The sequence below is a fragment of the Ammospiza caudacuta genome, chromosome 26 (assembly GCF_027887145.1).
Source record: "Ammospiza caudacuta isolate bAmmCau1 chromosome 26, bAmmCau1.pri, whole genome shotgun sequence".
In the NCBI taxonomy this organism is placed as follows: Eukaryota; Metazoa; Chordata; class Aves; order Passeriformes; family Passerellidae; genus Ammospiza; species Ammospiza caudacuta.
In genome coordinates, this window is record NC_080618.1 from 6,086,887 (window position 1) to 6,111,051 (window position 24,165).

The window sequence follows — 24,165 nt, forward strand, 5'->3', positions numbered from 1 at the left end:
TTGCTGCCCAAGGAACCCCTGACCATGCCCAAGTACTCACCCTCAGGCAATGCAAGCATGTCATCCCTGCAGGAGAAGGTCAGCTCACCCTGCACAGCCCGTCTGCAGCTCCCATCAACCCACCAGTGCTGAATGCTGCAGCCAGAACCAAGCATGAGCGGGCTGGGGGAGGTTTATCAGCAGCTGGGCTTGCACCCTATCAGCACTCACACACCTGGCTGCAGGGCAGCACAAATTCTGTCTGGAGTCTGCAGATTGTGGCCCGTCCTACGTCAGGAGCTGGGCGGTGTTTATTGAGTGTCACGCCCGAGCCACACTTCATAAACACGTCTGAGGAGCCCGTGTGCATGAACTCTGCCCTTCAGACCAAGGGAAGATGAAACTACAGCAATAGGAAGCAAAATGAAAGCTCTGTGGGCAGAACTGCGCTGTCTCGTGGTCTGTGCTGGAGACAGCGAGCAGGAGACCTGAGGTTCCTCCCAGGTCCCTGCAGAAGCTTGGCTGGGCACAGTCCCACATGGAGGACACCGAGATGGAGCTGAAGTGGCAGATGAGGGCTGGTGACAGCAGCTCCAGGCTCTGTGCAGGGCCCAGAGCCCGCTGCGACACAACGAACGCGCCCCTTCCCCCCTTCTACCTGCACAGCAGACTCCTGCTCCAGCATCCCTTCAGGAGATCCTTGCTTGCAGCAAGAAGGCAAGGGGTCCACAGTGGTTGGTGCATGCCCTCTCTGAAAGACACGCAAGGGAGTCACACCAATGTCCAGAGGATCAGAGCTCCTGGAGATCACTCCCGTCCCACCCTTTCCTGGGGTGACCCTGCAGGGCCACCATGGCCAGCCTGGCAGGGCTCACCCCTCGTGCTTTGCTCCAGGTGCTCCATCCTGGCTCCACGTGCTACATTTGGGCCAGCCTGGCAAAGGATTTGGGGTGCTGCCGGGGACCCACACGCAGCTTGGGTTCTATTTCCAGCTACCATTCACCTTTTGCCACTCACAGGGTCAAGAAGGACAAGGTGTGTCACTGTCACATATTCTGAAAAAACCCTTACCCCTTAGCTTGGGTTCTATTTCCAGCTACCATTCACCTTTTGCCACGTAAAGAGTCAAGAAGGACAAGGTGGGTCACTGTCATATTTTCTGAAAAATCTTCTTTACCCAGGATTTCTTCTCCTGGGAAGCTGAGAAGCCTCAGAGAAAAATGAAAACAATATGATCTCATTTGCTTCTCCTGTGTTTTGCTGCTTTGGAATGAAGTCTGGAGATTGTTTATCCAACATTTGAATTGTTTATGAGAAAAATGAAAACAATATGATCTCATTTGCTTCTCCTGTGTTTTGCTGCTTTGGAATGTGGTTGAAGATTGTTTATCCAACATTTGAATTGTTTAAGAGAAAAATGAAAACAATATGATCTCATTTGCTTCTCCTGTGTTTTGCTGCTTTGGAATGTGGTCTGGAGATTGTTTATACAACATGTGAAGTGTTTAATTTAATTTAATTGCTTAACTTAATGACCAATCATGGTCAGGCTCTGTCAGGACTCTGGAGAGAGTCACAAGTTTTCATTATCATTCTTTGTAGCCTTCTGTCTGTATCCTTTCTCTATTCTTTTGTACAGTTTAGGATAGCATTACAAAATAAAATAAAATAAAATAAAATAAAATAAAATAAAATAAAATAAAATAAAATAAAATAAAATAAAATAAAATAAAATAAAATAAAATAAAATAAAATAAAATAAAATAAAATAAAATAAAATAAAATAAAATAAAATAAAATAAAATAGTAAATTAGCCTTCTAAGAACACGGAGTCGGATTCATCAATTCCTTCCTTTGTCCTGGGGACCCCAAAAATACCACACAAGGTGTTTCCAGCCAGGCCCTGGGGCCAAACCAGTGAATGCACAGCCTTGAGATGATCACACCTGGAAAGGCCTGGGAAATATAGGGATAAATACAGATTTTAAAATCTGCAGCTTTGAGGAAGAAACAACTGCTTTGCCAACTGTTATCTCTCTAGGGAATGCCTATAAAACAGCCCAGCCCCACCACCAGAAAAGCTTATATAAACTGAGAGGCAGGAAAAGGAGATCAATAGAGTGTTAGGATGGCAAAATGTTTTGCATTACATAGAAATTGAGATTTTTGTACCAAGTTTAGCATTAGAGCAAAGCAGAGTCCTTACCTCAGTCTGGGGAAAACAACTTCCCTTTGCCCAGAGTCATTGACGGCCTAGATTCCCTCTAATATTTGAAATACAACAGACTCCACCTCCAGTTCAGGTAGAGCTCAAATGTTTGTTGCCAAAGGATGGGCACTGCCCTGCTGCCTGCCTGGCACTCTGTATTCACCCTAAAAATGCTGCTGCTCGTGAATTTAGTGCAATACAACACAGAGCCAGTGTCTATCAGTGCCTCACAAAAGCCACACTGAGTTAAACTGGGGCTCTGCAAAGGGACATCATTTACACTAGAAAAAAACAGGAATATTGCCTACAAATGAGCAAATTCACATAGAGAAAAAGCAACCAAGAATTCCAGTGAAAATACCAAATAACAACGTCTGGGCACCTCAGTGGGCTTTAGGGATTTTTTTGCAAGCCAGGGTTCCAATATTCTCTTAAATACTGGATGCTATAATACTTAGCATAGCCACATGAAAATTAATTTATGCTGGGACAAGGCTCAGCATCCCCAGTGCCTCAGAGCCGTTGCATTTGGGGTTCACACCTGAGATGAAAATATTGAACTCCAGCACCTGCAGACAGAGCCAGGGGTGAGGAGAAGCTCTGTCAGAAATTTAGAAAAATTTTTTTTTTTTTTCAAGATACACAGTTCTGCCTCTGACCTTTGGAGGAACTCCTCAGCTGTGAGATGATGTAGCTGTGAAGGAATGCAAGGCTCCTTCCTGGGTTTTGGTATCTGCCATGTAACCAGAGAAGTGGCTGCCCAGAACCTGGCTGCTGCCAGGCTGCCCTCAGCTGTTCTTCCTCTCATTTAAAGGGAATGAGGGGCGGAATGTGGGCAGCAGAGAACCTCGGACACATCGCCTTGGAGAAAAGTAAATAACCTGTGAAAACGGGCTTTAAAAAGTAAATAATGTAAAAATGGGCTTTGAAAGTAAATAGTGTAAAAATGGGCTTAAAAATAAATAATGTAAAAATGGGCTTTAAAATAAATAATGTAAAAATGGGCTTGAAAAAGTAAATAATGTAAAAATGGGCTTGAAAATAAATAATGTAAAATAGGGCTTGAAAAGTAAATAACGTAAAAATGGGCTTAAAAAGTAAATAATGTAAAAATGGGCTTCAAAAGTAAATAATGTAAAAATGGGCTTTGAAAGTAAATAGTGTAAAAATGGGCTTAAAAATAAATAATGTAAAAATGGGCTTTAAAATAAATAATGTAAAAATGGGCTTGAAAAGTAAATAACGTAAAAATGGGCTTGAAAATAAATAATGTAAAAATGGGCTTGAAAAGTAAATAATGTAAAAATGGGCTCGAAAAGTAAATAATGTAATATAGGGCTTTGAAAGTAAATAACATAAAAATGGGCTTAAAAAGTAAATAATGTAAAAATGGGCTTTAAAATAAATAATGTAAAAATGGGCTTGAAAAGTAAATAACGTAAAAATGGGCTCAAAAAGTAAATAATGTAAAATAGGGCTTTGAAAGTAAATAACATAAAAATGGGCTTGAAAAGTAAATAATGTAATATAGGGCTTTGAAAGTAAATAACATAAAAATGGGCTTAAAAAGTAAATAATGTAAAAATGGGCTTTAAAGGTAAATAATGTAAAAATGGGCTTCAAAAGTAAATAACATAAAAATGGGCTTTAAAATAAATAATGTAAAAACGGGCTTGAATATTTTGAGGAAGCTGCATGTGCCTTTGCCCAGGGAAGGAAGCACAGCCCCTCCTGAACTCAGCCACTTGAGAAATGAGAAATGAGGCCAGGCTGAGAAATGAAGGGAGCTGCTCCCTCCTGAGCACTTGCACTCTCTCCTGGTGCAAGGACGTGGATGCCCACACAGGTTCACCTTACCCCAGCTTGTCCCCTCTCCCCTTAGAGAGGAAAACCCTCCCTGTGCCCCTGCTGGGGCTCCCAGGTTCCAGTCAGCGAGCCATTATCTCAGGAAACATCAATGCAGCTCCAAAGCTGAGTCAACAACAGCGGCTGAATAATTTAAATGTTTGGCAATTCCGCTGCTGCTGCCCAGCCGCGGGTAACAGCAGGTACAGAGCGCAGCAGAGATGCTGTCAGGCCATTTCCTGCTCTTGGGGGAGAGCAGCAGTGATGCAGGCATAAATAAGTGGGTAAGGATGCTCTCCGCCTTTCCCTCTGAGGAGCTGTGCAATGTGATGGGGTGGGAGGGAGACAAAGATTTGCTGCACACACAAATATCCCAGCCCTTGCTCTCCAGCTGCCTCTCCGTCTCCTTTGTTGTTGATGGGGAAGCCAAATCTCTCCAAATCAGCCTAAAAGCTGGCACGCAGAAGCACAGAACAAATGAAAAGAAAGCCAGTGGAAAAGAAAGCCCCTGCATGAAAGAAAAGAAACCCAGTGGAAAAGAAACCCATCTGCAAGGCTCAGCAGCTATTAGAAATCTCGTCCTGTCATAGCCCTGATCTAAGAAACCATTTAGTGGTCATTTATCAGCGCAGAACTCTTTAATCTGAGATTCCCAAGGGAAATCCAGAAACACAAATTGAATAGATCTTCTTGGGGTTGTGTTCCTTGAACTGTGCCCTGTTCCTCCAAAGGCATGGCTTTGGAGATGGAGCAGACTGCCTTGTACCAGCACAACCACAATTTAGTTCTTGGAGAGGAAGCAAACCCCCAAAACAAGAGGTTTCAGCAGGCTTTTTCCCCTTTCTGCACTCATACAGAGCAGAATTTCATAGCATGTGCCTCTCTGGCATCTTACCATGACTTATCAAATGTTCTTTTTGCTCATCATTTGAACAAGGCAACACAACTGAAAATCTCATCACACCTTTTTACCTTATTTATACTTATTTTTACCTTATTTATACTTATATTTACCTTATTTATACACTTATATTTTTTACTTGTACTTATTTTTACTTATATACTTTACCTTATTTATACACTCATATTTTTTACTTATACTTATTTTTACTTATATACTTTACCTTATTTATACACTTATATTTTTACTTATACCAATTTATACTTATATACTTGACCTTATTTATATTTATATTTACCTTATTTATACTTGTATTTACCTTATTTATATAATACATTTTTTACTTATACTTATTTATACTTATATACTTTACCTCATTTATACTTATATTTACCTTATTTATACACTTATATTTTTTACTTATACCTATTTATACACTTATATCCTTTACCTTATTTATACTTATATTTACCTTATTTATACACTTATATTTTTTACTTATACTTATTTATACTGCTATACTTTACCTTATTTATGCACTTATATTTTTTACTTATACTTATTTATACTTATATACTTTACCTTATTTATACTTATATTTACCTTATTTATACACTTAAATTTTTTACTTATACCTATTTATACACTTATATACTTTACCTTATTTATACTTATATTTACCTTATTTATACTTATATTTACCTTATTTATACACTTATATTTTTTACTTATACTTATTTATACACTTATATACTTTACCTTATTTATACTTATATTTACCTTATTTATACTTATATTTACCTTATTTATACACTTATATTTTTTACTTATTTATACTTATATACTTTACCTTATTTATACTTATATTTACTTTATTTATGCACTTATATTTTTTACTTATACCTATTTATACACTTATATACTTTACCTTATTTATACTTATATTCACCTTATTTATACTTATATTTACCTTATTTATACACTTATATTTTTTACTTATACTTATTTATACTGCTATACTTTACCTTATTTATACTTATATTTTTTACTTATACTTATTTATACTTATATAGTTTACCTTATTTATACTTATATTTTTTACTTATACTTATTTATACTTATATAGTTTACCTTATTTATACTTACATTTTTTACTTATATACTTTACCTGATTTATACTTATATTTACCTTATTTATACTTATTCAGAAAGTCAGATTCTCGGAGTGAGGACATGAAAGAGCTGCAAAGCTCCCAAAGGAGAGGAATGTTCATGCCCCATTGTTTATGCTGCAGCTCAGTGCTGTGCCATCCTGATTTCTGCTCAGATAAAGTTGTTCAAAGCAACCTCTGCATCCACCTCCCTTATCCAGTGGGCCAGAGCACATCTCTGCAGGATCAGCACTCACTGTCTGACCTCTCTCAGAGACCAGGCAGCTCTGAGAGCAAAAAACATCACCTAACTCAGCCTGAATCTGAAAATTCCCACGTCTGGGAACTCAGAATTTGGCACTATGCCCGCAATCTGGGCCAAGGGCAAATCACTTCTTAATTACTGCTCATGGTGCAGATTTCAGCTTCCACTCAGACAGGCACCACCTGAAGGATGTAACAAGACTCTTCTCAGGCTGCACTTAATGCACCCCAGCTATTGATCCTGCTGAATCCACTGCTCCTGCTGGCACTGCAAGTCTATTGATAACTGAGAGATGCCCGGATGTTTTGCCTGTTTGGGAGCATCAAAGCCAAGAGATTTCCATCACTTGGCTGCAGTACATGCCTGGAGGCAGCAGAGACTGACCTCCTGTGAGAAAAGATGTCCCCACCTGGCAGGCAGATTGGACAGAAATCTGCTCTGCCCCTGAGCATCAGACAGAGAAAAGAGCTCAGATCTTGCCCTGTCGCAGACAACTTTTATTAAAAAATCCTTTCTTTAGGATTTCTTCCTCCTGAGAAGCTGGGAGGCCTCAGGAACAAAATGTAAACAATGGTTATCTGCTGCTGTGGGATGCAACAGGTGCATCTGGGATTGGTCTCATGTGGTTGTTTCTAATTAATGGCCAATCACAGTCAGCTGGCTCAGACTCTCTGTCTGAGACACAAACCTTTGTTATCATTCCTTTCTATTCCATTCTTAGCCGGCCTTCTGAGAACCTTTTCTTCTATTCTTTTAGTACAGTTTTAATGTAATATATATCATAAAATAATAAATCAAGCCTTCTGAACCATGGAGTCAAATTCTTGTCTCTTCCCTCATCCTCAGGCCCCTGTGACCACCATCACATTGCCCCACACTTTTCAGTGTACCTTTATTCTCAGTCTCTGAGGTCTGCACTGTGCCTAAACACCACCCAAACGATCTTGCTCTGTCATGTTCAGGCAGTTTGACAAAATATTTTCTCCTTTTAGTATGCAGCGGCCAACAGCACTGAGATCACAAGTCTGAGCAGTGTCTATTGCTGTGACAGCAGAGGGAACAGGCTGGGTGCTCAGAATTACCTGATTTCCTGCACCAAACCCTCAATCTGTCTGCAGTGCCTGTCTGCACACACACACCCCACCCTGCCACCCCCCAAAGGACATCTGCTACCTGCATGTCCCAATAAATCACACGTGAAAAATAATAAATACAAGTATAATAAATGAACAGCTTTTAATTCCAAAAGCTCTCTCCATTTTCATGAAAACACCGCAAAAAATAAAAACAAAATAAGGTCTCAGGCAGTTCCTTAACACATACCTGTTTCCCCCAGCAGATATTGCTAGAGTCACCCAAATGAGAAATGAATTCCCACCCAAACAACAATGAATTCCCAGGGGCCATTTTACAGCACACAAGGAGGAGGAGGAGGAGGAGGATGGGGCATTTTGCATTTTGCCCAGGACACACAGCCTGACAGACTCACAGTGAGGGTCAACAGCAGCCCCTAGACTGATTTTTTACCAAAATGTAGTTTCTTAATTGGACTCTGGTGTTTTGATTCCTTGACTGTGCTGCTGTCAGACAGATCAATATCATATTTTCACAGTGTTCAGCTTGATGCTCACTGCTGAAAATCCACCGTGTCCAGCATATCTGCAGCTGCAGAGGGGTAAAGAGGCACCTGAAGCCACATCCCAAGGATAACCCAAACCTGAAGAAGTTGGGGCTTCAGGTTTGGGTTATCCTTGGGCTCCTGCTTGTGGTGAGGCTTTATGCTCAGCTCCCTTGAGAGCCAATGAGAGAAATGAGAATATCTGAGGGTACAATTGAGCTGACCTACTTCCACATGGGAAGAAGGACTCCCTTCTCCTCTCCCAGACTGGAGGGAGCTGAGATGAGCAGCTCAGACACAGATTTTGCACCCCAGAGCTCCTGGGCTGGGGCAGAGCATCCTACACAGCCCCACCATGGTACTGATGTGAGGAGAGCAGCCCTGCTGGGGCTTGATGTTCGCTCCTCAAAATCCAGTGTTCAGCATATCTGGAGGTGCAGAGGGGTAGAAGAGGCACCTGAAGCCACATCCCAAGGACAGCCACTGTCCCAAGCCAATATCCCAAAGATAACCCAAAACTGAAGCAGTTTTGGGCTCCTGCAGAGTCAATGCTTGTGGCAAAGCTCAATGCTGAACTCCCTTGAGAGCCAATGAGAGAAATGAGAATATCTGAGGGTATAATTGAGCTGACCTACTTCCACATGTGGCATAGCATGGGAAGAAGGGCTCCATTCTCCACTCCCGGACTGGAGGGAGCTGAGATGAGCAGCTCAGACACAGATTCTGCACCCCAGAGCTCCTGGGCTGGGCCGGAGCATCCCCTCCCTCAGCAGCGCCGACGTGAGCAGAGCAGCCCTGGAGCTTGGTGTTCACTCCTGAAAATCCATTGTGTCCAGCATATCTGGAGCTGCAGGGGGGTAGGAGAGACACCTGAAGCCACATCCCAAGGACAGCCACTATCCCAAGCCAATATCCCAAAGATAACCCAAAACTGAAGCAGTTTTGGGCTCTTACAAAGCCAATGCTTGGTGGCAAAGCTCAATGCTTAGAGAGAAATGAGAATATCTGAGGGTATAACTGAGCTGACCTACTTCCACATGTGGCATAGCATGGGAAGAAGGGCTCCATTCTCCACTCCCGGACTGGAGGGAGCTGAGATGAGCAGCTCAGACACAGATCCTGCACCCCAGAGCTCCTGGGCTGGGCCGGAGCATCCCCTCCCTCAGCAGAGCAGCCCCAGTGTGCCCAGCACACCCAGCAGCAAAATCCCACCCCAGAAACATCCAAATCCTCTCAGCTGCTGTTGCCATGGCAACCCCAGAGCCAGGATCCACCAGCCTTTTGATGTTCAGATCTGCTCAAAGCGTGCAAAATGCCTAAAGTGCGAAAAATGCCGTTTGGAAGCCGGGGAGCTGCGTGCAAGAGCACCTGGCTGCCCTGAGGATGGAAGGCTCTCCAGGGAGGAGGAATTAATGCCTGTCCAGCAGCACTTCGTCTTCCTGCACAGCCCATCACTGCTGCTCCTGCGCCCCAGCTCGCCCACTTAAGGGAGTTTAATATTTAACATCAGACAAGTGCCGTTTCACGGGGTAATTTGGGTTATTAATAAAAAAAAAAAAAAAAAAAAAAATCCTCCTTCCTTCCAAGTGATGAAAATCAGGATGCTGGTATCCATTTTATCAGGGCTGGGAGCTGAGAGCCACTAAGAGGGAATCCAGGAGGGGATGGACAGCCAGAATTAGGAATCCAGGAGGGGATGAAGCAGAAAAAGGAATCCAGGAGGGGATGAACAGCCAGAACAGGGAATAATGCAGAAGGGATTGAACAGGGAATTCAGGAGGGGATGGACACTAACCGGGAATCCAGGAGGGGATGGACAACAGGGAATTCAGGAGGAGATGGACCAAAATAAGGAATCCAGGAGGGGATGGACAGCCAGAATAAAGAATCCAGGAGGGGATGGACAGCCAGAATAAGGAATCCAGGAGGGGATGAAGCAGAAAAAGGAATCCAGGAGGGGATGAACAGCCAGAATAAGGAATCCAGGAGGGGATGGACACTAACAGGGAATCCAGGAGGGGATGAACAGCCAGAACAGGGAATAATGCAGAAGGGATTGAACAGGGAATTCAGGAGGGGATGGACACTAACCGGGAATCCAGGAGGGGATGGACAACAGGGAATTCAGGAGGAGATGGACCAAAATAAGGAATCCAGGAGGGGATGGACAGCCAGAATAAGGAATCCAGGAGGGGATGAAGCAGAAAAAGGAATCCAGGAGGGGATGAACAGCCAGAATAAGGAATCCAGGAGGGGATGGACACTAACAGGGAATCCAGGAGGGGATGAACAGCCAGAACAAGGAATAATGCAGAAGGGATTGAACAGGGAATTCAGGAGGGGATGGACACTAACCGGGAATCCAGGAGGGGATGGACAACAGGGAATTCAGAAGGAGATGGACCAAAATAAGGAATCCAGGAGGGGATGAACAGCCAGAATAAAGAATCCAGGAGGGATGAACATCCAGAATAAGGAATCCAGGAGGGGATGAACAGTCAAAACGGGGAATAATCCAGGAGGGGAATCCAGGAGGGGATGGACAGCCAGAACAGGGAATCCAAGAGGGGGTAAACAGCCAGAATAAGGAATTCAGGAGAGGATGAACCAGAAAAGGGAATCCAGGAGGGGGTGAACAGCCAGAAAAAGGAAAGCAGGAGGGGATTAACAACAGGGAATTCAGGAGGGGGTGAACAGCCAGAATAAAGAGTCCAGGAGGGGATGAACAACAGAGAATCCAGGAGGGGATTAAACCAGAACAGGGAATCCAAGAAGGATTGGACAGCCAGAATAAGGAATCCAGGAGGGATTGAACAGCCAGAAAAAGGAATCCAGGAGAGGATGGACAGCCAGAAAAAGGAATCCAGGAGAGGATGGACAGCAAGAACCAGCCAGCAGAGCCAAGTTAAACGCAGCACAACCTGGTCCCCATCTCCCAGTGCATCACAGCAGAGAGGAGGAAATAATTCCACGTCACACACAAGGTGTGCCAAGCACAGGAGGAGCTGGTGCTCTGGTCCCCTCTCCAGCAGCACACACAGATCCCCTGCATGGCAAGGACACCTCTGAGCTTATGGCTGCACAACGGCTCACCTTACAAAATTAACACTCTTGTAGCATTTAGCGCCGTGATTCCACGAGGATTTGCAAAAAAAACCAGTGCTGTCAGTGCCAGGGAATGCTTTACTGTGGTAATCACACATCCTCTGAACAGAGAGAGACACGGAGCTGTCCTAGGATTGTCCTGGGAAGCTGTGAGAAAAACAATTCTCCTCTCAATCTCTGCACCTGTGGAACGTGTACATTATGGAGGATGCTTACCAAAATTTAGTTTGTTGATTGGACTCTGGCTTTGGTGTTTTGATTTATTGACCAGTTGGATCCATGTGTGCGTGACAAGGGTGAAGGGTTTTTCATGTAGTATAGTGCAGGATGGGATAGTGATAATAAATATATTTGATCGGTTATAATAAAATGTTTATCATAATAATAAAGAGTTTGATCAGTTTTTCATGTACTATAATGTAGTAACAATAAAGGGTTTTATCGGTTTTTAATATAATATAGTGTATTATTATATGGTGTAGTAACAAAAAAGTGTTTGATCAGTTTTTCATGTAGTATAATATAGTAATAAAGAATTTGATCAATTTTTCATATAATACAGTGTATTATGGGATAGTGTAGTAACAATAAAATGTTTAATCAGTTTTTCATGTAGTATGGGATAGTGTGGTAATAATAAAGAGTTTGATCAGTTTTTCATGTAGTATAATCTAGTAACAATAAAGTGGTCAGTTTTTCATACAATATAGTGTAGTATGGTACAGTGTGCTAAAAATAAAGAGTTTTATCAATTTTTCATACAATATAGTGTATTATTATATGGTGGAGTAACAAAAAAGTATTTGATCAGTTTTTCATGTACTATAATGTAGTAACGATAAAGTGTTTGATCAGTTTCTCATATAATATAGTGTATTATGGTATAATGTAGTAATAATAAAGTGTTTGATCAGTTTTTCATGTAATATAGTGTATTATGGTATAATGTAGTAATAATAAAGTGTTTGATCAGTTTTTCATGTAGTATGGGATAGTGTGGTAATAATAAAGAGTTTTTGATCAGTTTTTCATGTAGTAAAGTGTAGTAACAATAAAGTTTTTGATCAGTTTTTCATTAAGTATAGTGTAGCATGGTACAGTGTAGTAAAAATAAAGAGTTTGATCAATTTTTCATATAACATAGTGTATTATGGTATAATATAGTAACAAAAAGCAGAGGCTGAGAAACCTTTTTTGGCCAGGATGTGGAAGATATGTGAGAGCACCAGTTCTATTACAGCTGCTTTGATGGGTTACCTGCAAGGTTTGGACGTAACACCCTCCAAACCTGTTTACATGTATGTTTGTTGATGCTGGTCTTTACAAACACAGCCAAAATTTGGGGGGGTTTTTGGGGGGTTATTTTTTGGGGGGTTTTTGGTTGTTTTTTTTTTTTTTGTTTGTTTTTGTTGTTGTTGTTTTTGTTTTTGTTTGTTTGTTTGTTTTGTTCTGTTTTTTTTTTTTATTTCTCAGTGTTTTCCAATAGGTTTTTACTGTCCAGAACAAACCACAGGTTCACGTCTTACCACGGTGCACCTTCTCCAGGCAAAATGCTGCATTTATTCCTGACAAAACAGACAAAAACCACTCCACCAATGCAAAGAAAAGGTCTGTTCAGCCCAAAGCTCTCAATATGCAACGCTCCCTCTCAGTGATGCACCTTATCTCCCATTTTCATGAGGAAGTTGCATCATTATTGCAGCTGTGAGCGGAGCATCCCAATCAGCTGCTCCCAGTGTCTTCACAGCTTTCTTGGCTCTAAGGCAGAGTGAATTAGTGAGAGGTGTCAGCTCCTCTTCCCAAATATCTGCAATTTGCCCACGGTGTCTGGCTGTGCAGGGAAGGCAGAATGGATGTCCCTCGTTGACCCTGTGCAGAAAATGATGATGGTGCCACACAAAACACCGAGAGCTCTGCAGGCCAGAGCTGCTGATCCCTGTGAAATGCTGGCAGGAGGCAGCAAATGCTGCTGCCTCACCTTTGGAATGGAGAGGAGGTGTTTGTTATGCACTCCTGAACTGCTGCTGGCCTTGGAGGACTTCCCTGCCAGGTCTGAGGGACAATTTACAAGTTTTGAGGAGCAGTTTTGCTGATACAGCCCTGGTGGGCTGTCACAGACATCTTTTATGGAAAATACTTTCCTTAGGGTTTTTCCTCCTGAGAAGCTGGGAGGCCTCAGGAACAGAACAAAATGCAAACAATGGTTATCTGCTGCTGTGGAATGCAACAGGTGCATCTGGGATTGGTCTCATGTGGTTGTTTCTAATTAATGGCCAATCACAGCTGGGTCGGACAGAGAGTCTGAGCCACAAGCCTTTGTTATACATTCCTTCTTTTTCTATTCTTAGCCAGCCTTCTGATGAAATAATTTATTCTATTCTTTTAGAATAGTTTTAATATAATATATATGATAAAATAATACATGAAGCCTTCTGAAGCATGGAGTCAACATTCTTCTCTCTTCCCTTCTCTTTCAGCGTTAAAGATGGGAAGAACTATAACATCCCCACGGCAGTAAAGGCAATTTTAACATTGAAAGCCAATTCAGTAAGATTTACCTTTGTTAGAACTCTCTAGTAAACCACCACCCTCTGTAGTCCACTCCCTGTTCCCACTGTCTTTCATTGACCACAAGGGAAATGGAAAGGGGAAATAAATTTTAAAAATCACTCCAAAATAAGAGAAACTCCATGCAGTGATTCACAAGTCAAGAAAACCGGGTTGTTGAAGTTCAGCATCTTATTTAAGGACACAGTAGTTACTACTAAAATCAAATCCATGCAAAGCATTTACAGAGGAATGTTGTTGATTCAAACAGCAGTGAGAACCTACAAGATATTTGTGTTTATGGTTATAGCACACAGTAAAAGCTCACACTTCAGTTATCAGCAAGGTACAGCTGATTTCCAGGCAGACCAAAGAAGGACCTTTTACTCTTCCCCTCCGTATTCGGATCAATGTAATAAAGAGCTCAGTACACAGTATTTTGTTAAAGCTGAACCTGTGTTTCACTCACCCACACCTGTCTGTCACACCCACCAAACAGTGTTTATCTCACAGAATTTATCTGATTCTTTGGGGTTGTAACCAGCAAGTCCTGGGAAAGACACAGTGCTCCTCATTCCAAGCATGGCACCGTGAATGGACTCAGTACACTGAATTTCCTGCAGAGTATCTGGAGAAATGACAGTGTAAGAAGGTCATCCTACCATCACAGCACTGGTGATGCCACACCTTTCCAGACCATGACAGAAAGGTGACATTTCTGAACAACTCTGACACACTTAGACAATTAAAACAAATCAGCATAATTCACACTCAACTTCTAACCACTGTAAGAAGGTGAGAATATTTATTATTCCTTTGCAGAGACTATCACACTGGTTAAAAACCAAACACAGTTTATATTCTGCAAAGGGTTTCAGTGTGCTGCTCTCTGCATTTCCCATTTAAAAGTTCAAACGTAGGCACATGACTGCACCCTACAAATCCACCCTGCAAAGTCACCACAGGGTAGTGACAAACCATTGTGGCACCCACATTCTCTGAAAAATTCCTTCTCCCAGGATTTTTCTCCTGGGAAGATGAGAAGATTCAGAGAAAAGGAAAACAATTCTTATCTCATTTGCTTCTCCTGTGTTTTGCTGCTTTGGAATGTGTTTGGAGATTGTTTATGATTGTTTCATTGGTTTAATGGGAATTGTTTTGACTCTTTGGTCAATCAAGGCCAAAGCCTGTGCTGAGGCTCTGGAAAGAGTCATGAGTTTTCATTATTATCTTTTTAGCATTGTGTAAGTATCCTTTCTGTATTCTTTATTATAGTTTAGCATTCTTTAATATAATATATTATTATAAAGTGATAATTGGCCTTCTGAGAACCTGGAGTCAGATGCATCATTCCTGCCTTTGCCAGGCATTCCCTGCAAATACAACAGAACCCAGCCTTCACTTCTCTCTGCTCTCTTGCTGGAGAACCTTTTCTTTTACACAGGAATGCTCCTGATGGCCTGGCCACACTCGCACAAACATGCACAACACTCTCTCCCTCTTTCCTCATCTCTGTACAAATATAGAAACCTCGTCTGTGTTCCAAATGCTCTCCTGCTGCTGTGTTCTCTCCTTCCTCCTCCCAAGACCTGTGAGTACCTGCTGCTTTGTCCCTGCTGTAGATTTTTCACTGAGGATGCAGCATTTTGAAGCCCCAAATTTACCGCTGTCCCCTACACTCGCAGCCCCTACACAGAGATGTGAGGCTCTGGCATAAAGTTTCACCCAGTCAGCAAAATCTGATTTGCAAATAGAAAAGGGAGCTTGGATTTTTTTTTTTTTTTTTTTTTTTTTTTTTTTTTTTTTTTTTTTTTTTTTTTTTTTTTTTTTTTTTTTTTTGCTGCTGCTTGCAGAGTCGAGGCTCAGAACATGACATAATCATCTGTGAAAGAAAATGTGAATTTTCAGATGGTTCCGTCAGGCTGAGAAGTGCCCTTTGAGAGAGAAGGCGACAGGAACTTCCCTCCACATAGGAGGCTGCCCTGTGCTCACTGAAAGTTTTAACAAGTCTGGTCTATTCAATCCAGAACTAAGATTTTTAGAGCCTAGCCAGGTGGCATTTTGAGAGCTGGAGGTGAGGACTGCAAGAAAGATGTAAAATAGGCCAGGGCACCCAGAAATCTCCACCATTCTTGATCCATCACACCCCTGGTGATGCTGCTACACCTTTCCAGACCATGACAGAGAGATTACATTTCTGAACAACCCTGACACACATTGGACAATTAAAACAAATTAGCATGATTCAGACTAAACTTCTAATTTTAGCGCTCTGTAAATCTGCTTTCTTTCTCTTTCTTTCTTTCTTTCTTTTCTCATATCTAGCTTGCTTTCCTTTTGATCTCAGCTCTACCTCAGCATCACCACACTGCAGGTGGCTTCCTGTGCTGGACAGAGCGAGCCCACCAGGCTGTCACATGCAGGATTTTTGTGCCTTTTGTGCTCACCCTCCTGCAAGCATTTGCTCCTGCAAGCGTTTGCAGCCTGCATTCAGCCAGTGCCCTCCTGGGGCAGGTGTCCTGGCCAGGGGACGGGGCACAGCTTGAACAGAACCTGCTCCTGAGACACATTTCTGAATGCTGCAAGGCTTCAGAGGCTGCTCACCTCGTTTTCAGCACAGAGGGCTCACCAGGCACATACAGATGTTGTTATCACCTGAATAATTTAAGAGGCTGCAGAGGAGCAGTGCAGAATAGCACCAACATCCCCCTCCAGTGCTTTGTGCCATCCCTGCAGCAGTGGGTTCTGCTCCTGCCCAGCACCCCTCACACCCAGGTGCCCATTTTCTGCTCCTGTTTGTCCCCTCATCATGGGGAAAGGAGACAAAGCAGCTCTTGTGCTGCAGCAAGGTCCTTTCTCTTGCTGAGCTCCAGCTTGCAGGTAAGATGCCAGCACACCTCCAGCAGCTCGTGAGGGCCCTGGGGGCTCGCAGCCAGCCACGCCACAGCTCTGGCAGCACCTACAGCCGCTGAATGCAGGAATCTCAGTAATCCAGCACAGTGACCACCCGTGGGAGCAGGGCACAGCGGAGCTCAGAGCCCAGTTATCCCTGGGATGTTCCGAGCCATCCGCAGCTGGCTGTGCTGAAATGCTCTGCCCTCCTTCTGTCTGCATCACTCTTCTCTCTGCATCCTCTGCACGCCCAGAGCAAGCTGAAGGCTGCTGCAAAGGAGCAGCATCTGAAGGGATGCAGACAGAACGAACCCAGTGGCTGCTCCTTGGCGGCGCTCCAGCAGCGATTTCTCACCCCAGTTTCTCGTGTGCTCATTGCATAATTCTGACAGAGGTGTCTCGGTTTTCTGCCTCAGAATGCCGTGCTCAGACCACCCTGATACACCCTATCAGTGAATTGAGTGGCTGTGGCCTCTTTTGCTTGTCACACAAAAAGCACAGGCGCAGTCACCCCGCACAGAGTGACTGTCCTTCTGAGGAATCATCGTCTGTATTTGCCTCTCTGTCTGGTTGAGTTTGTGGCTGTTGGTCCAAGCCCTGCCCGGCTTGCTCTAGTTACCACATTTCCCCAGCTTCCAAAGGAGGGGAATATCAATCCATGTAAAACATTCTCATCAGCATCCTCCACGTCGCCCCAATTAGCTCAGCGCTGCCTCTACCTCACACAGCTCAGCTCAGAGATTCTTCTGACAGTCGTTATCAGCCTTTTAATTGCCCACATTTATCCCTTATCCATGTCTGAATACAGGAAGGGGGTCACTTGATCCTCTGCCCTCCCTCAGCTCTTCCCCACCATTTCACTCCAGCTCTGTCCCTGCCAGATGGAAACGCCTTGCTCTCACTTCCCCACTAAATCCAAACCCACTCTCACAAATTTCTTGCCTCCCTTCCCCAAAGCACCCTCCTGGCAGGATGTGTGTAATCCTGAGCACAAAAACATTTCCACGCAGAGCAGTACAGCACCAAGGATGGGTGCCAGACTGAAATGTGGAGATCCACGAGCCCTCAGGCTGATCTGCACGCTGTTTTCAGGAAACTAGCAACCAGAAAAGAAGCCAAGGAGTTTTAGGCAGGGAGTTTCTTATTAGGAATCACTTGCTATTCAAGAACGCGTTGTGGGAGATGCTCCACAAATCCATAGCAAGAGAATGTCTCACTCTTGAACATTTGCAAGACAAAGAAAGTAGAGAGAAGCAGAAAGAGAAAAGAGTTTTGTTCCTTATTTTACCTTCCCTGCCCCCTTGCTGGAAAAAAAAGGGGAAAAAAGGAAAAAAAAGGAAAAAAAAGGAAAAAAAGTAGGAGAAGGAGAAGAAGAAGAAGAAGGAGAAGAAGAAGAAGAAGAAGAAGAAGTAGTGGTAAATTCAGGCAGCCTTGCTCCCAAGCAAATTTTGCTCTGAATGTACTGAGAGGATCTATCACATCTTTCATACTAATAATTTAAACACTGATAGGAATCACCACAAGAATTTCCCTTCAAGCTTTTGCTTAGATTGTTATTTAATACTTTAACCCCAGTTATGCTGCACAGAGCCTGAGAATGCTCTGACACGAGCACTTGAGGGGCTCTTTGCACAATATTGGAAGTCGTCCTGCTATTTGCACTCTTTTCAAAGACATTTTAGAGGTTCCAGCCTCCTGTGTGTCCACTGAGAAGTGCAGCTGGAATCTGCACCTTTACAGAGAGGCAGAGGAAGGTGCCTGCCCCTGGTTATGCTTGATGAAATATTTGGGTGAATTTAGTACCAGGATAAGTACGCTTCAATAGGAAGAAAGATTTTCATGGAAGTACTAACTTTTATTTATTAGTCTCTGTTAAAGTTAGGTTACAACGCCACCAGAATTGTGGACCACCTGGAACAGCTGCAAGTTGCTTGAATATTTATGTTTGAGGTAAAGGGCAAGCCAAGTGCTCTGGGCCCCAGTTTGGGCCCTTTCTAACCCATTTGGTGAGCTCTGCCAATGCTGCCATAAATTCCTTCCTGGCAAGGGGTTTGGTCCATTTTCTGCCTTAACTACAATGGTCACACGCAACTCAAAAAGAGCCCAAATAAATGTGTTCACGTAACAAGAGCTGCCTCACAAACAGCATCAGGACGTCGCTTTTCTACTTTTCCACTTTTCCAAAGTGTTTTGGTGCTGCCCACTGACCCTGGCAAGGCCAGGACTGCCTTTGAAGCGATCTTCATGATTTCCCTTCCTGCTGAGGCAGCCTCACCACCTCATCTGCAGGGAAGGGAAGGGAGAGTTCTTGCCTATGGCTGCCTCTCAAAAACCCACAAAAAGGAGACATTCAGCTGCACCCAAAGCACAGATATTGCTCCTGTCAATCCCTGCTTCCCTGTCAGCGCAGAAACTCCTGCAGCAGTGACAGAATGGCTCTGGTCCCCCTTAATATAGAAAACACAGAGATTTGAAGCTGGGATCCTGCAGCAGAAACAGCAAGGAGCCAGCCCAGAGATGCTTGGCACATTCTCTGATAGCAGTGAGCTTGTGTTAATTCACACTCTATTTTGCTTATTTGTCTGCAGGGCACCGTCAGAAGTCACAAACACATCATGCCACAGCCCTGGCAAATCCTCACTTTTACATCAAATGTGGGAACACACAGAACTATTGAAAACTTGGCCTCTGTGGTCACCCTAAGATTGAGACAACCCCCAGGCACTCTGCAGAGCAGGAACACCTCAGGACATGCCAGGCAGCTCTGCCCAAAGCAGAAATATTCCTGGAATGGACAGGGAGCCTGGAGGAGTGGCAAGGAGCCATTCCTTAAATCCCTGATGCAGGCAAATGAAAGCTCAGCTGTCATCATCTTAATATTGGGAATATTGGAGGGAATGTTGGAGGAGGGACAAGGTTCTACATCTGGACTGTGCTGGTGCCAGGAGACAGACAAGAGGTGGAGAACACATGGACAGAACAAGGTCAATCAGGTTATCATTACACAAAACCCAAGGAATTGCACTTAACACAAAACCCAAGAAATTGCTGCGGAAACCGGAAAGCAACAAATCCAACCATGGGGATTGTACAAATACAACCATCCAAGGAGGAGGTTTTTGGGCAATACAGGATTAAATAACAGAACTTACTGCCTCAAAGTGTCACAGAACACAAGGTTCTTGCAGGATACAGCCATGCAGTTCATGGGACACATACAACCACACAAAAACTCCAGGAAATTCTAATGGATACTAAACTGAAGGCACAACTGCATCTCTCATGGAACGGGATGAGAAGATATTTCATCCTGAGGCCATCATCTCCATCTCCTCTGCTTTGTGTCATGCTAAGGCTTTCCTGGATCATAAGTTGGTCACCTTTGCTAACTTTTATTCCAGCTGCGCTTGGTGAAATGGAAGTTAGTAGAGGTATAACTCTACTATCAATGATATCAATGATATCAATGAAACCAATGATACCCTGCACTGTGCAAAACACCAGGTGGATGAAAAGCATCTGCTGTGTCTGTGTGCGCAGCAAGGCGCAGCTGGCAGGAGGAAGAGGAGGAAGAGGAGGAGCAGAGGAAGGAGACGCTGCCAGGGCCTTGGGCATGGGCACCACACGAGTCTCATTCAGCTCACAGGGCACAAACGGGCACTGAGCAAACCCAGAACTGCAGCAAAGCAGGGTGAGGGATTCCAGCACATCCTGGCAGAGGGATTCCAATGTATCCTGCCTGGCCCCAAGGAGATTGCACAGGAAAAACACTGGCACTGAAGCTTTGGGGCAGGGGTAACAGGAGACGCCAGAAAAACGTCCTGATGTGGTGGTTCCTCACATCAGATCCCCTTCAAAAAAAGGGGAAAGCTGCTCCATCAGCAAAAGGCCCTGCAGGGAGCAGCCTGCAATCACTCAGTAATTATTATCCATGGACAAGGAGGATCTGACAGGACAGAGCCCACACTCAACCCCCCAGCTGCTGCCTGCAGGCCTCACATCTGCCCTGATGTGCCCACCAAGGACTAACTCTCTGTGGTCACACACCTCTCCAGGCTGTCCTGGCCCAGCTTTAGGACAAGCAGGGCTCTGCTCAGCACTCTCAGGGCCCAGCTATGAGGATGTTCCACCAGCAGAGCTCTGCTGTGAGGCTCCTGCCCACAGGGGCACAGGGAAATCTCCAGCACTCAAAGGCAGAGGAGAAGCCCACCTGAGAGTCCCTGTGTCACAACCTCCTGTCAGAGAAATCCTCGGTTATCCTTGGCTTCACCTCTCTCCTCGCTGCCTTTCTGCACTGGTGCATAGCCCAGAAACCCTCAGAGCACGCTGAGATAAGAACATTCACATTCAAGAGGTCTTCAAGGGGCAGCAAAGCTATCTCAGCAAGATGCCCACTCGTGCAGCAAGGGAAAAACTGCCAAAAGTGACTTTTCAGGGAGGATCTAGAGCTCCAAACAGCATGCTGGTATCGGCAGAAGGGACAGACGCCTCTGTGCTGTCCCTGATTCCCCTCACCTGCTGTCTGACCCCCGTCCCATACACAAATACAGCAGCAGAACCCACAGAGCTCTGCACAAAAATGCCTCCTGTGCCAGGAGTCTGCTCCTGCTGTGCCCTGGTTTCAATATTCTGCATGGCAAGAATATCCTACCCCCTCTCAATATCCTGGTGCAGGTTAAGCAAGGGATGGGGTGGGCAGCAAAATGAGTCCTTCACTAACAAAAAGGGGTGGGGGTCTCACGTTCCTAAGCCCTGAACACAAAAACAATTGTGGGAAACTGAAGGAAGCCAGAAAACAGGATTTTTTATCTTAGAGATCAAATCTGTTACTGGGTCTAGTAAGCTGCCTGGATAAAGCCCTCAGTTCCCTTACCCCTCATTGAGGTTTTTTAATATCTGAGCTCCCTCCCTCTCTCCCCCAGCTCAGGGTAAACAGCAGATTTCTGCTCCCAAAAGTTGTCCTGTGTTTGCCAGACTGTTCCTCTGCCACATCCGACAGGCTGCCTGCACACAGCCTTGTGCAGGGACCTTTGTGCCCCTGTGCCATGCTGTGCCCAGCCTGCCGTGCCCCCAGACACAGCACGGGCTCATTGCAGGGCTGCAAACCCCAGCAGCAGCACTGACCTTTTTCTTCCTGTCCCGAGAGCGGTTCCTGCGCTTGCGGTTGGATTCCTCCTTCTCCTTCTGCTCCTGCAGAGCCTGAGCCTCGATGTCTTTGATTTTCTTCAGCTGCTTAGCGGCTTGAGCCATGGCTGGTCACGCTGCAGTCCCCTCCAGAGCTCACACCTGCACTTTTTGTGCAGCGCTCTCCTATCCCTGGCCGGGGGAATGCGTTCCCCTCTCCCAGACGCTGCCGACCCAGATGAGTGTGGAAGCAGCGATGGGAGGAAAATTGGAAGCAGTCAGTAAGCCCCAAAAGGACAGCCAGCGTCTCCAGGTAGTTGCTAGATGCAAGCTGGGACCACTTTATGAGCCACGAATAATCCCCAATCCAGGTGTTCCAGAGGTTCTCTGCACCATTGCAGCAGCCCTTGGCCGTGCTGGCACATCACAGGAGCCTTGTGGTGGGACAGGACGCTGGGCTGGTGTTGTGCTCTCCCTCCCTCACCGCTCCTCCTGCAGTGGGGAAAAAAGCTGCAGGCAGTCAGCCACAGGAAGGAAAATAACTCCCAGCAATTAATGCCCGGTGACAAGAGAGGAGCGGTGGAGAAGGAGGCCGATGCATTTCATCCGACTCCTGAGTTCTCTGTGGCAATGCCTAAAGAGCAGCAAGCTGCATCTTGTTCGGTCAGGGGCTTTTCCACTGCAGTGCCTGCTGAGGCAGGCACATATTCCAGGCTCTCCGATTCTCTTCCTCGCTGTCAGCCTGTGTGCAGCAGCAGCAGCAGCAGCAGCCGCATCACTCACTCACTCTCCCGGTTATGGTTCCATCTTCCTGCAAAGGGAGCAGTGGGCAATGGCTGCATTGCTCAGCAGGCAGGCAGGCAGCGTCCCTGCTCAGGAAACAGCAGATTCTGCAAAGGATGTGCCAAGTGCTGGAGCAAAGTGCAGCCCAGCAGCATCCTTCCTCCCTTCCCTGCTCGCATCTCCCCGCTGACTGAGCAGCGAGGGGAGGGGAGGGATCTGAGCCGTGAGCAGGAGGCAGGAACGAAGGGCTCAGTTCTGCTCTTCACACAGCAGCAGCAGCAAAGTGAACCCGAGCTGCCAGCTCCTGCCTGGCCAGGCATCCCCAGAGCTCAAATCCTCTCCGAGGGTACCCAGGGTCAGCCATACCTGCTCCACACAGAGCCCTGCGTTCCTCCTGCTGCTGTTTTCCAAAAGAGCAAACAATTCCAGGTTGGAACGCAGGGGTGAGGCCTGGAGGAATGACTTTACAGGGCACCAGTATGTCATGGGACCAGGATAAAACCAGGATGGGGTTTTTGGGGTGGGCTCTTCGTGGGGACCACAGCATCACCTGCAGCAAGGTGTGCTTATCAGGCACCTCTGAGCATCCCTGCATTTATCAGCTCAGTTCTTGTGCCTTGGAAAAAACATTGCCAAGGTGCAAACACCATCACCTGCAGCAAAATTTGCTTCTGAGCATCCCTGCCTTTTTCAGCTCAGTTCTTGTCCCTTGCAAAAAACATTGCCATGGCTGACAACACCATCACCTGCAGCAAAATTGCAAAATTTGCTTCTGAGCATCCCTGCCTTTTTCTGCTCAGTTCTTGTCCCTTGGAATGGGTGCAAACTCCATCACCTGCAGCAAAGTGTGCTTATCTGTTCAGGCACTCCTGAGCATCCCTGCCTTTATCAGCTCAGTTCTTGTCCCTTGCAAAAAACATTGCCATGGGTGAAAACACCATCACCTGCAGCAAGGTGTGCTCCAGAGCATCCCTGCCTTTTTCTGCTCAGTTCTTGACTTTGGTTCCTGCAAAAAGCGCCACCAGTGTGTCAGGGGACCAGGATAAAACCAGGATGGGGTTTTTGGGGTGGGCTCTTCGTGGGGACCACAGCATCACCTGCAGCAAGGTGTGCTCCTGCGCATCCCTGCCTTTATCAGCTCAGTTCTTGTCCCTCGCCAAAAATATTTCCTAGGTGCAAACCCATGGGCAGAGCAGCCATGGAAAACTGTCTGCTCAGGTGGAACTCTGCAAATGCTGCAATTTTCTGGAACCGGCTCCCCAAATTCTGGGTAGTTGTGGTCCCTTTGTGATAAAAGATGGCAAAGCAGGGATTAATGTCAATTCCTCAGCAAATACCCAACAGTCACCTAAATAACTGGAGAGAAGCTGAGATGCAAACTTATTGTGCACACACTGTGGGTCACTTTTTTTGCTAGAGTAAATTTTCTTGCATTTTTTCCCCTTTATTTCTTTTCCCTTTGAAGTTCCCCCAGTTCTGCTGCTTTACCCATAGACCAAGGAGTGCTAAAACCAAGAAAAAAGACTGGCACACCGTACGGTTTTTAAAGAATATGATGACTGATAACATAGAGAAGATCCTGATAAAATATGAAGGGCAGGAAATGATTAAATTTTAAAATGTGTTTCCTAGTACAGCTTCAGTTCTGTGCATTTTTCCCACATCGATAAATAATACGCTCAAGTCTAGATACAGCTGCACATCTTTTTATAGCAATGTTCTCTCAATGCCCATGGGAAAAGAAA

At 44.9% G+C, this 24,165-nt stretch overlaps 1 protein-coding gene across 2 annotated transcripts in view; it reads right to left on the reverse strand.

Moving 5' to 3' along the window:
* The window catches only part of ANK1 (ankyrin 1), a 68,958-nt gene extending 47,180 nt beyond the window's left edge, over positions 1–21,778 (reverse strand). Inside the window, exon 1 of one of the 2 annotated variants that reach the window (XM_058820331.1) lies at positions 21,638–21,778. In XM_058820331.1, coding sequence (XP_058676314.1) covers positions 21,638–21,763 — 126 coding nt within the window. In that variant the 5' untranslated portion in view covers positions 21,764–21,778. Of the gene's footprint in view, positions 1–40; positions 157–21,637 lie in introns of those variants that run through there. The other variant, XM_058820332.1, reaches the window with a different exon arrangement.
* Positions 21,779–24,165: the final 2,387 nt, after the last annotated feature.